Source organism: Pinus tabuliformis, chromosome 5_1 (genome assembly GCF_031772625.1).
Source record: "Pinus tabuliformis cultivar Carrire ecotype Pingquan chromosome 5_1, CPIR1, whole genome shotgun sequence".
In the NCBI taxonomy this organism is placed as follows: domain Eukaryota; kingdom Viridiplantae; phylum Streptophyta; class Pinopsida; order Pinales; family Pinaceae; genus Pinus; species Pinus tabuliformis.
Genome location: NC_142305.1, coordinates 341,178,212 through 341,190,914, shown reverse-complemented (window position 1 = coordinate 341,190,914; position 12,703 = coordinate 341,178,212). Strand labels below are relative to the sequence as shown.

At 35.1% G+C, this 12,703-nt stretch overlaps 1 protein-coding gene and 1 long non-coding RNA gene across 2 annotated transcripts; both read left to right on the top strand.

Moving 5' to 3' along the window:
• Positions 1–3,540: 3,540 nt before the first annotated feature.
• LOC149164844 (large ribosomal subunit protein eL21x/eL21w-like) lies at positions 3,541–7,250 on the top strand. The gene is made up of 2 exons (XM_089432189.1): positions 3,541–3,848; positions 6,854–7,250. The coding sequence occupies exons 1-2, from the start codon at positions 3,612–3,614 to the stop codon at positions 7,109–7,111; spliced, it is 495 nt and encodes a 164-aa protein (XP_089288315.1). The 5' UTR covers positions 3,541–3,611; the 3' UTR covers positions 7,112–7,250.
• LOC149164843 (uncharacterized) lies at positions 7,130–7,920 on the top strand. Its single transcript, XR_016260719.1, has 3 exons — positions 7,130–7,221; positions 7,315–7,407; positions 7,580–7,920. It is a non-coding gene; the product is annotated as an uncharacterized LOC149164843 (long non-coding RNA).
• The last annotated feature ends 4,783 nt before the right edge of the window (positions 7,921–12,703 follow it).

Below are 12,703 nucleotides of genomic sequence, written 5' to 3'. Positions count from 1 at the left end.
TTTATGCATTGGGTTTTGCATCTCGTTTTGTATCTACTTTTGCATCTACTTACATTATATCCATTTTTTGCATCCAATTTTGTTTTGCCTGTTGCATCAATGTTTGCTTCCACTTTTACATCCATTTTTGCATCTTATTTTGCATATTTTTTGTCTATTGTTACATCCACTTTTGTTGCACCATATCTTGCGCCTACCATTGCAACCACATTTGCTTCCACGTTTGCATCCCCTATTGCATCCACTTTTGTTTCATCCATTTTTGCATATACTTTTGTTTCCGTTGTTGCATCCACATTTGTTTCACCACAATTTGTGCCAAGTTTTACACCTACCATTGGACCCATGTTTGCTTCCACTTTTGCCTTCATGTTTGCATCCAAGTTTGCATTGACAACTGCATCTACTTTTGCATCCACTTTTGTGTCAGGTTTTTCATGTTGTTGTGCATCTACTTATGTTGTATCCACTTTTCATCCAATTTTACTTCTATTGTTGCCCCAATTTCTATGTTTTTTGAACCAAGTGATAAGGCATCCATCCATTGGGCAAGGAGCAGTGATTTGAGGCAACTACAATCAACTTCTATGGTGTTTGTACATTAGCTTTGAATATGGAGAAGGTTCATGCCAATGGCAATATGTGCTACATTATTTTGCTTCATTTATGCCAAGTTGGTAGAAATTGTTGATAGTGTTGTGTTATTTGCTTGAATGATTCCTTCTTATCCATGAAGGACTTTTCATACTTCCTTCACCTCAAGTTTACCCATATCGAGCCTGCCATAGAAAGTGAAGCTAGGACTCCTTTCCAGTCATGATAAAAGAGCGATGAGAGAGATACAAAGGCAAATAAATGTTAGGGAACCATTTGCGTGGATAACAAACAAGAACAAGGAATTTAGAGGAAACTTAATTAAACATATATCAAGAATTTGCATAAGAGCCAGATTGAATAACTACTTCGTAAAGTGAACCCAAAGGTTGGCCTAAAACCTCGATACTCATGGGAAGATGAAGCTTTTTTTCCTCTAAGAGATGCATACCTTAAAAAAGACTACATCGAAACCTTGAGAAATGCTTCCACCAGATGAAGCCATGTGAGTTTGAATGAATCCATATCCCAAAATATGTTGTGGGAGCCTAGGGAATTGCTTCGATTACCCACACATAGACCATGTTAAAGCAAGTGAAGGGTGAGGGGAATCAATGTTACACTATTCGATTTTAGAGATGCCCATTAAAAACCTTGGGTTGAGCACCCATTGATGCGTATGAGGGAAGAAAGGCCAAGAATTGTATTTATTACGTGATTGGGTAAGATTTGATGCTCCCATTCAAAATAAATATGCCTTGCTCTAATGTGGAAGCCATATCAGCGCAAAGGCCGACTTCAATATTGAGCTCTTACTTGATATGGAGGAAGATGATTTGATAAAATTTGCTTGCTCTCTAATGGTTGATTTTGATCTTAATATGATTTCCTTTCAAAATTTTGATCTAAAATGGAAAGGAATATCTAATTTTCTCATTTTTTTCCACTGGAAAAATCCGTAATTTTTCATTAAGATTGGAAAAATTACATATTGTAGATGCTTTACGCATATGCGATTTCCACTGTGTGTATAACAGTGTTCCATATTTACATAAATATATCGTGCAGAGCACTATGTAGTTCTCCGAGAAATAGTTCTGTCATATAAGACTGTTTACATTTTGCCATAAGGCACAAAAATATGCAATTTTCGATCATCATAGATAAACACTGTCTGCATGACAAAAAACAAAAATCCTTTCAGTAATTAAGATTCTGGTGCATGCTGGTATTCTTGGTCTATGTATGGCCGGTGAAAATATATGTATTCATTCTGTCCCTTCACCTCTGCGATCTCCCATATGCCTCTATCCATCAACGCGGCCTCCTTGGATAATTTGTCAGCATGGCCGTTATGTTCCCTGTAAATGTGGGAGCACGAGATGTTGTTAAAAGCTGCCTTGAAAATAAAAACTTCATTTAGGATGATGCTGAGTGTGTGTATGTGACAGTCAGATATGCCATTGAACCAATTTATTACAGTTTTTGAATCCCCGAAAATATTGATGCTGGTGCAATGGTGGTGTAGAGCAAAATGGAGAAGATGTCGCAAGGTTATGAGCTCAGCAAAATTATTAGTTCCTGTGCCCAGGCCCGATTTTACAGTGTAATAATGATGTTCATTCAAATGTAATATAAAACCTCCCCCACAGCTTTGATGATTTGCAGCCCCATCAAAGAAGGCCCAAGGGATGTTTTTGTCAATGCAAGGGGGCGAATGAGGATGGCGCTCTTTTGGGGGCAGAGGGTCAGGGAGTTCCTTATAGGCAGCAGTGATAGTGGCTTCGATCAATGGCCGGATGATAGGTCTGTTCTCAAATATGGAGCGATTTCGAGCCAAATCTGCCAGTTTACAAGAATCGGAAGGAGTATACATTTCGATCCCTTATGTTTTTGTGCCCACTTTTCCCAAGCCTCGATCAGGTCCGATCCTTCCCAATTGCCATTGAAAGAGAAGTGATTTGAGAGAGATCGCCAAAATTCTAGTGTAGCATTGCATCTCAAAAAGAGATGCTCTGTGGATTCCGATGCGTCTTTGCACAGCACGCACCAAGTTGGCCCATGTATTGCTCTGTGCATTAGGTATTCTCCTGTAGGTACATTATCTAATTTTCTCATGAATTCAATATTGAGCTCTTACTTCATATGGAGGAAGATGATTTGATAAAATTTGCTTGCTCTCTAATGGTTGATTTTGATCTTAATATGATTTCCTTTCAAAATTTTGATCTAAAATGGAAAAGAAGGTCTAATTTTCTCATGAATTTAGTGACCACCACAATAACATGTTGATATAAATTAATATGCTAAATTTAAATCATACCCACACTAACATGTTGATATAAATTAATATGTTAAATTTAAATTATACCCAAACTCATTATATATTCTTGATGCTTTATTCTTAAATCAAATAATTTCTAACATCTTTTAATCTAATATATATATATGCTAGATTCCCTTCTCATTATAATTAAATTAGAATCAAAATCCATCTTCAATTTATATACACATTCTAGATTCCCTTCTCATTATAATTAAATTAGAATCATAATCCATCTTCAATTTATATACTCATTTCCGACTATATTTAATTTGTAATATTCGCTTGAAATTTAATAACTTTTATTAAATAAATAAATGTGTAAAGTTTAAAATTATAATTATAATTTTTATTTTTATTTAAATAATCAAACCTCATATGTAAGGATAACTTTATGACCCCCCAACTCGTTAACCTTCCATGTTGCATTAAAACCTTATAAATGGAACATTTTATATTATTAAATAATAATATACATTTTTACTTCATTGTTGGGAAGTATAAATTATACCAAACCCTAGCCACACCCCCGAACCCTAACCCCATCAAACCCTAACCTTACCTTAACCCGAGTTCGAAAAAATTAGGGTTTACAAAAACCCTTGTTACCCTTTACATAAATTCTTTTGAGTTTGACGAGAGAGGAGTTGCAGTAGCAGCAGCAGGAAGAGCGGATCCACCGAGGGAGGAGAATATGCCGGCAGGCCATGGAGTGCGAGCTCGGACGAGGGACCTGTTCGCCAGGCCCTTCAGGAAGAAGGGATATGCCCCTCTCAGCACATATCTGAGGACATACAAGATAGGGCAGTACGTGGATATTAAGGTCAATGGTTCGATTCACAAGGGTATGCCTCACAAGTTCTACCATGGCTGCACCGGTGTTGTCTGGAACGTTACCAAGCGGGCAATCGGTGTCGAAATGAACAAAGAGGTTCTACATTTTATTTTATTTTCTCCCACATTCGATCTTTTTCCATTAAATTTTGTTTCCCCATAAAATGTGTTCTGAGTATGGTGTTTTGAGTCTAATGGAAGTCGATCCTGCGTGTCTTTTCAGCTTGATGTATTTTGGCAAAGTACATTTATAGTATTTTAGGTTGGTTGTTGGTGCAGTTTTCGAATAAATGACGAGAAAATCTTCGATTCTTTTATCAAGTTCTCGTTAAATCTGTTGTTTTATTTTATTCCGATAAAACAGATGTGCATTATTGCAATAAGTTTGCGCTCCCTTATTAATCAGTAAAATTGACAATCGGGTTAAACGTGGCTAGATTTTCTTTCCTCTTATAAGCGACTTGTAATCACAATAGTAAAATTTATTTTTAAGCACCTTGAAAAAACTTATTTATAATCAGGTTTAATATTAAATTTATGAGCTGGCGTCCCTGTTACAAATATGCAGATGGTTTTCGTTTCATATTCTGTTCGTCATCACTCGTAAAAGTTTTTCTATGATCATGCATTTTAACTTTAGATACATGCTCTGGAATGTGCATCCCTGTTATGAATCTTCGCAGCGATAAATTGTTCTAGTCTGCTACATTCAGCTTTGATGTTACTATGATGCAAAGACTGCTTAAGAGTCCCATATTTTAGTATGCCTTCATGAGCTCTTTATCGTCGTCGAGCGTTTCCCCATGGCTTCGTGTGGATGGCACAGGGCTGTTGTAAGCACATTCAAATCTTCCTATAGTTTTTCCTGATTAAATGTGATTTCATTTTAGCCCCTTTGACTGGTGCTTTTATTGGAAACTTAAAACTGTTTTGGCAGTCAAGTGTCAATGGTTTGAATGGTTGGGAGGTAGGTTTCATACTCATCACCCAGGTTCAAATCCCCAATGAGACATTAATCCTACTGTGACCAGGCCAGAAGGGGAGATGTACCCCAGGGGTTTGAACTTCGAACCCATGGGTATGTATTTGGGCATTTTGGCCCTTGCTAAGTCACAAGTTACCTATCCGTGCTGGCTTATAGGCCATTGTTTATTTGGACATTTTGGCCCTTGCCAAGTCCCAAGTTACCTGTTAGTGCTGGCTTGTGGGCCATTGTTTATATGGATATTTTAGCCCTTGCTAAGTCACAAGTTACCTGCTAGTGATGGCGTGTGGGCCACCGTTGAGTCACAAGTTACCTGCTAGTGCTGGCGTGTGGGCCATCGTTACTAGTTGGGGGTTTATATGATATAAGCCCAAAATACCTTAGAATTGGTTTTTCCATTGCCAACTAAGCTGAGCCATGGGTGCTAGAGACATTTTAATGTTAAATCATATGTAATGTCTGCATTATTTGAGGGCGAATATGATGCATTTAATTTAATGAGATTTACATTTTTCCTTTCATACCTAACACCTCCAAATTATATAGGAGTTTCCCTTTTGTACTTTTGGGCTAAGTCTCATGGCTTGGGTTTGAGTTTGGGTCTGGAAATTATTAACTTTGGTTTGAGTTCGAGTTTTATGATGAAGTTTGCCATGAAATATCTCATAAAATAGTAAGGAATAAACATCAATAAACATAAAAAATGCTGTCATGAACATGGAAACTGCAAGGGTAGATGACAAACCTGAGTTATGACATGAAGTTATGAATTCTGAGCTTATGGACTTGGTCAATGACTATGGCGTTTGATAAGTTTTGTTAAACCTCAATTTTTTTTTAAGGTTTGCCAAATTTTGAACCTCAAGATTGAAGTTCTGTGAACGTTGTGACATAGCTTTTGGGATGATTTTCTATAAGTATTTACTTGATTCCTCTTGGTTCAAGTCCTACTACAGCTTATCTACTACTGATTATACATGTTCTTTTTGACCTTGTGAGAGTTGGGATAAAAGTTTCTTTGATTAAGATGTATTTGCTTTTATGGCTTGGAATGATTGAGAGTCAGTATTTCTTGATTATAGTTTTTCTGTCTTGGAGTGATTGTAAAGAACTGGAAAGCTTTTCTCTCCACTAGAGTATTTGTGATACTACAATGGATGGTTTCATGTTTATTATCCAAACTAACATGTCATTTGCACTGTTAGTATCTTTTCAAAACCTTTTTCGATGGAATTATTTTATGTTTTTGTTTCTTAAATTGCCTTGTCTCTTAGATATAATTTTTTGCTTTAGGAACTCCCTCCTACGATCTCATCTCATTTTCAGTTTCTTGTACTGGAATCTGGAATCTATCTTTTTGGATAGAAAAAGACTATTAGTGCGGCATCATGCCTTTTTTGTTTTTTCTTGTTGGGGATTCAAGTGTAAGGACTGAAACTATTGGCATTGCCAATGCATCTAGACGAATACCATTAGATAATTGCTGATGCACCATCTTTTATATCGGTGGTGTTTTCCTCTAATTTATTAAGTAAATCTATTTTTTCAATGGTGTTTGGGATCATAAAATGGATTTTATATTTCTTAATAAACAATACATATTCTATTTTTTCAATGGTGTTTGGGATCATAAAATGGATTTTATATTTCTTAATAAACAATACATATTCTGAAATTTATTTGAGATTTTCTGTATGGCTTTTCTCTTTCAGCGATATGAGCATGAACCCTGGTTTGTACATCCTGTGTTATATCATCTTTTTTTTTTATCATCACAGTGGCACCTTATTTCAGTCTTTGGATACCCATCTATTGCAACTAGTATGCTTGTTTGTGCTTGTCTTGCATTTTTTTTGCATAAATGTTGTACGTATTTGCACTAATAAGGTTGCATGGCAGTCTAGTGCATAGGATTGGTGACATTGGTTTCTCAGGATGTGATTAAATGAACTAAGATTGATAATCCATGCCTGTTTTCATTTTAGTGCCCTCTTGTTTATTCATTTGTTAGAACTGTTGGATCATATGGTTACTGTAAAAGAATTGGTGGAAATGCAATTGGGATGGAGTTCTTTTGTCTTTCTTTGTTCTATGCTGAAATTCTGTTTGATGATCAGGTTCGTAACAAGATAATCAAGAAGAGAATTCATGTACGAATTGAGCATGTGCAACCGTCTAGGTGTGCGGAGGATGCTATATTAAGAAGAAAAAACAATGACCAATTGAAGGTAGAGGCCAAAGCACGTGGTGAGATCATCAGCACCAAGAGGCAGCCTGAGGGCCCTAAGCCAGGATTTATAGTTGAGGGGGCTGTTTTGGAGACAGTTACACCCATTCCATATGATGTTGTTAATGATTTGAAGGGTGGATACTAAGGTTTTAGAAAAGTAACTGGGTTTGGTTCTGGGGTTGGGCGAGGTTAACCAAGACAAAAGTCACTCATCGTAGTGGCCAGAAAGGTTTAAAAGCACTGATAACAACCTTTGTAAGTATATTAAACATGTGATATTTTTTTAATAAATTTTGTACTAGAAGAAAGTCATTGTTATCTAATTTCTCCCTATTTACTGATTGATAGGAACTAAAATATGGAAGACCTCCAAATCATTTGGAAAAGGAGGTGCTGCAGCAAAAGAGATGGGTTGAATTTGTTGTTTGGATGGACTCTATGGTATGTAATCTTAGTTGGATTTCCAATATACTTTTAAACCATATTTTCATTTTATTTTTTAGTACTATTAGATATTATATCTTACCTCATTTTATGGTTAACATTGTATAACAAAAACATGCGTTGTGTTATGTAATTAATACTAACATGTAATATTGATTTTTTTTGTCAGAATGCTATAGGTAATGATTTCCAAGACGATGATCCAAATTATGTTCAACATATATCAGGAGATGATGAGGATGAGGATGAGGATGAGGATGATGGTGGTGAAGGAGGAGATGATGATGATAGTTGCGGTGTTGGTGATGATGTGGATCAGAGTAATGAGGATGGTCAAGATGATCATGAGGATGATCTTGGTGGTGGTAGCTAGGCATGCACATGCATTGTTTTTTATGAAGAAATTATTGCGTAGAATGACATTGTTATGTTTAGATGGGTGTTGTGAATTTACCCTATATCAATGAGACATTTTGATTTTGTAATCATACGATGAGTTTGATTTATGTATGTTGTTAATTTATCGTAGAATAACGATATTCATGAAATATTTTGATTTGTTAATCATATTTGAATTTTACTTGTTTTGATTAAAAATAATACTGATTTTATTAGTATTATGTTGCTATTTTATACATGTTTTGAAAATTGTTAATGACACATTGTTATTTTTTTGGATGGATGTTGTCAATTTCTCTTAAATTTCTTTACAAATGATTTCGAATTGTGATATCTGCTTTAATGATATTTAGAAACTATCATATATTTCACTATGAATCTATAAAGGGGGTCATATATGTAAAGAAAAATATACTCTATATAAGAAGTCAAATGCGGATGTAACCATGGATGCAAAATTGAAAGTAAAATTGGATGTTAAACTAGGAATTAATACAAAATGCAAACAATTGACATACAAAGTGTTTTAAATTAGAAGTGAAAAATTGTGCAATAGTTGACACAAAGAAGGGAACAAAACATGGCATACAAAAGGATATCAAATTGGGCAAAAAAAAGAACACATAAATGGGCACCAAATTAGATGCAAAAAAAGACAACAACTAGATGTAAAATAAGATGCAAAGTTGAGCGTTAAAAAGAAGCAAAAAACGTTATAAATTAATATGCCAAATGATGATGCAAATAATGGTGTAAATTTGGGATGCAAACTTGGGTGCAAAAAAGGAAAAAAAAAGATGTAAGAAAAGACATAAAACAAGATGCAAAATGGGGCTGAAAAAAGGTGAAACCAAGGATGCCATATTGGATGTAAAAAATGATTCCTAATCACATGCAAATTTAGGCTCGAACTCAGACACAAAATTATATGCAAATGTGGACACAAAATGAGGCAAAAAAAGATGCAAATTTGGATGGTGAAAACGATGTAAAACTAGACACCAAAAAAATGCAAAATTGGATGAAAAAGTCGGTGTAAATAATGGTGCAACATTGGACACAAGTAGACACAAAAAAATGGTGCAAAAATGGGCATAAAATAGCTTAAAATTGGATGCAAAACTTGGTGCAAAAACAAATACAAAAGTAGACGTAAAAAATGGCTCTAAATTGAATGTACCATTAAACACAAAATAAGATGCAAAGGTGGACACAACACATGACTCAACATAAGATGCAAATATAAATGCAAATTTGGATGCTCAAAATGATGTAACATTAGATGCAAGAGATGGTGTTAAAAATGATGCAAAATTGGATGAAACAAATGACGCAAAATATGGTGCAAAATGAGATGGGAAAAATGGAGACAAATCAAATGTAAATGTGGATGTAAAAAATGGTCCAAAAAAAGATGCAAAAATGAGCACAAAAATGGATGCAAAATTTGGTGTTAAATCAAATTCAACACATGGTGCAAAGATAGGCACCAAAGCTGGTGCAAAAATAGAAGCAAAAACTAGTGTAAGACTAGATACAAAACCTGGCGTAAGACTAGATGCAAAAACTGACACAAAATGGATGCATAAAAAGACGTTAAATTGGATTCAAAATACAGTGTAAACTTGATGCAAATGATGGTGCAAAAATGGAAGCAAATAATGACACAAAATAGGAAGCAAAAGAAAATGAAAAATAGATGCAAAAAATGACACAAAACTAGAAGCAAAACCTGTCATAAAATAAGATGCAAATCGTGGTTCAAAATTTGACGCAAAAAATGATGCATAGTTTGGTGTAAAAAATGATGCAAAATTTAGTGTGAAAAAGGATGCAAAATCAGGTGCAAAAAAGGACGCTTTAAAAATTGTACAATAGAGCCAGATTTAGCGCCAGGTTGCTCATCACAATTACAAAAAAAATGCACTAAAATCTGGCGCAAATCACTGGTTTTGTTGTAGTGATTGGCTCAGGTCGTGGATCGTTTCCCTCCTTGAGGGTTTTAACCACGTCAAGAATACTGGTGTAGTGATCTATGATTTATTTGTGAACGGTGTCCTCTGGTGTTCTATCTGAGGAACTTACCCTATAAATTCCTACATGGTATCAGAGCTATTTGAGGGCCGCATCCATTGGTGATCCAAATCCGAAGCCAGTACAATTCCATCCGACTGTTGTGTCCTAGATCTACTGTTTTTAACCGCTTTCGGGCTAAGAGGACTACTATATTGTGTTAGGAGCATCTGTTCTAGTGAGGAACCCCTTTCGTTTCATGCAAAAAGGTTTCTAGTAGCACTAGCTACGTCATTTTTAAGATATGGAGGTATACAGTCTTTATTTGCATTTTTAGTTATTCATCCCTATGTTTATTTCGATTTCTTTAGCTCTCTGTTTTTTTATTACCAGATCTATACCTTTCATTTCTTTGTATGCTCGTTTCCCTGTGACTCTGTGTGATCTGGGCAAATCAGAAATAGAAAGGAAGGATTTTTCTCATGCATATGCTCTTTTCCATCGTGCCTTATTGTGATCTCAGAAAATCAGAAACATTGAGGAAAATTCTGGTGAAAGCTAACTTCAAGCCATAAGGTTTGGTTTTTTTTGTATGTCCGTGTTGGGTTGTGTACACCCCAAAGCTTCAGTGACTAAAACAAAAAAAACAAAAGACCCCTTCCTCTTTTCCAAAAATTACTAACCTTTTAAACTAGCTCACTTGGTCCAAAGTTACTTTATGAGAATAGAGGTCTTGAGTTCAAGTATTTATTTTTGTTGAGTTACCTTTTCAAAAAACACATGTAACTTATGTTTTAAAGTTACTTTACGTAAAAGTGTTCTCACCCATTATAAAAAGTGAGTCATTTATAATTCTAAAGTATTTATATCTTTTATTTATTTTACAATTTAGTGGGTAGTTCATAAAGTACAATTGTAAAAGTGACTTTCACTTATTTATAAAAGTGGGTCACATAATTTTTTTTTTTAAGTGAGCTAATTAGATTAAGTTTGGAAATGGGGGATTTTTTTTTAAATATAACATTATCATTCACTTCCGCACATTCACACACTTCGTTGGCATCTTCAACAAGTTTTCTTAAAAAAGACATAACTTCTTCATCCGGAAGCCGTTTTTCTTTAATTAGCCTAATTTTTCGAGATCTTTACATTAGAACACTTAGTTTCAACATTTACAACTTCAGTTTCTATTAAAATGGAAAGTCCATGCCAAGTTATTCTTGACTGCACCAACTACTTCCAATGGTGGTCCTACATTGTGGATTTACTTAGAAGTAAAGGTGTTTACAGAATAGCCTCAAGCCAAGAAACTAAACCTAAAGATGAAGATAAAGCAAACAAATGGGAAAATAGGAAAGACCATGCACATGGGTTGATAGGGATGTCTATCTCTCTAGACCTTAGATTCCATATCACGGAACTTGATACCCCTAATGAAGCAATGAAACATCTCACTAAATTTTTTGGAATTAAAAATAAAATTAGAGCCCATCAACTTGAAAATCAGTTGCTTACATTGGACCCCAATAATTTTTCTTCCATTGAAGATTTTTGGTCCAAGTTCAAGACCCTTAGACTTCTCTTGGAAGGTGTTAAGGTTAAGAAAAAAGATGGTAGCCTTATCTATTCCATTCTTACTAAGTTGGGACCAGCCTACTCTGTGTTTGTTTCCACCTTCCATTCTACTAGAGAAGCCTTTATTTCTCAAGGACAAGACTACAAGTCCCCCTCTTTTGATGCCTTTTGTGATTCTTTAATAAGATCACACGAAAAACTCTTACATCATGGCCTTCTTAATATTGGAAACTCTTCTAAGAAAGCCTTAGCCACCCAGCAACAACTAAATTCAAAGAATCCTAAGAAACAATATCCTAAAAAGAATGGTCCTCAACCAAACAAGGGTCCTAAGCAATTTCAGTCTCAAAATGAAAAATCATTTCAACAAAATGATAAGGCAAATAAAAACAAAGGGAAGAAGACTGATAGAAACTTCCACTTTTGTAATCGAGATGGATGCTTAGAATACAAATGCTTTAAGAATATGGAAGCCTTGGAAGCAGAAATGAAGAATCATAACATCCATTTGGAGCATTCTTCAACTTCAACTTCATCTTCAGGAATAGCACTTTCTACATGTGGTTGTCAAGCATCGTGGTCTGGTTATGAACTAAATGTATCTTCTTCTTCTCATTCTCATGAGTGGCTCATCGATTATGGAGCTTCATATCACATGGCCAAAAACAAATCCTGTTTTCTTCTTTAAATTATTGTAACACCAAAAATATATATGTTGGTGATGATAGATCTCTTAGTGATGTAGGGACTATAACTGTTCATCTAGACAATGGTCAATTTAATGATGTATTATGTGTTCAAACCTTATCCCGCAACCTTCTATCTATATATCAGATAACTCATTCAGGTGAAGGTAAAACCATTGAATTTTCACCTCACGATGCTGTAATTAAGGACCTAAGAGATCCTAAACAGATTTTAGCTACTGGCATTGCCAATAATTCAACAAGGTTGTATAAGTTTAAAAAATTTGGGTCATCAACTCTTCCTTCAGTATTTCTAGCTCATAATGATGAAGTGAGCAAACTTTGGCATGAGTGATTTGGTCACTTAAACTATCGCTCCCTTCAAAATCTAAGTAAACAAAATATGGTGACAAGTCTTCCTATGGTATCTTGGAGAGATGGTGTTTGTTCGAGATGTGTACTCAGAAAACATCATCGAGATAGTTTTGAAAAATGTGCCTCTTGGCATGCCTTAGCCCCTTTACAGCTTGTGCATAGTGATTTATGTGGTCCACTTCTAGTTGTTTCATTCTCTCGCTACAAGTATTTCTTAACTTTCATTGATGATTTCTATAGACGCA

Coding starts and splice junctions, on each gene's coding strand:
- LOC149164844 (XM_089432189.1), top strand. CDS start 3,612: ATGCCGGCAGGCCATGGAGTGCGAGCTCGGACGAGGGACCTGTTCGCC. Junction 3,849..6,853: donor GTGTCGAAATGAACAAAGAG/GTTCTACATTTT, acceptor TTTGATGATCAG/GTTCGTAACAAGATAATCAA.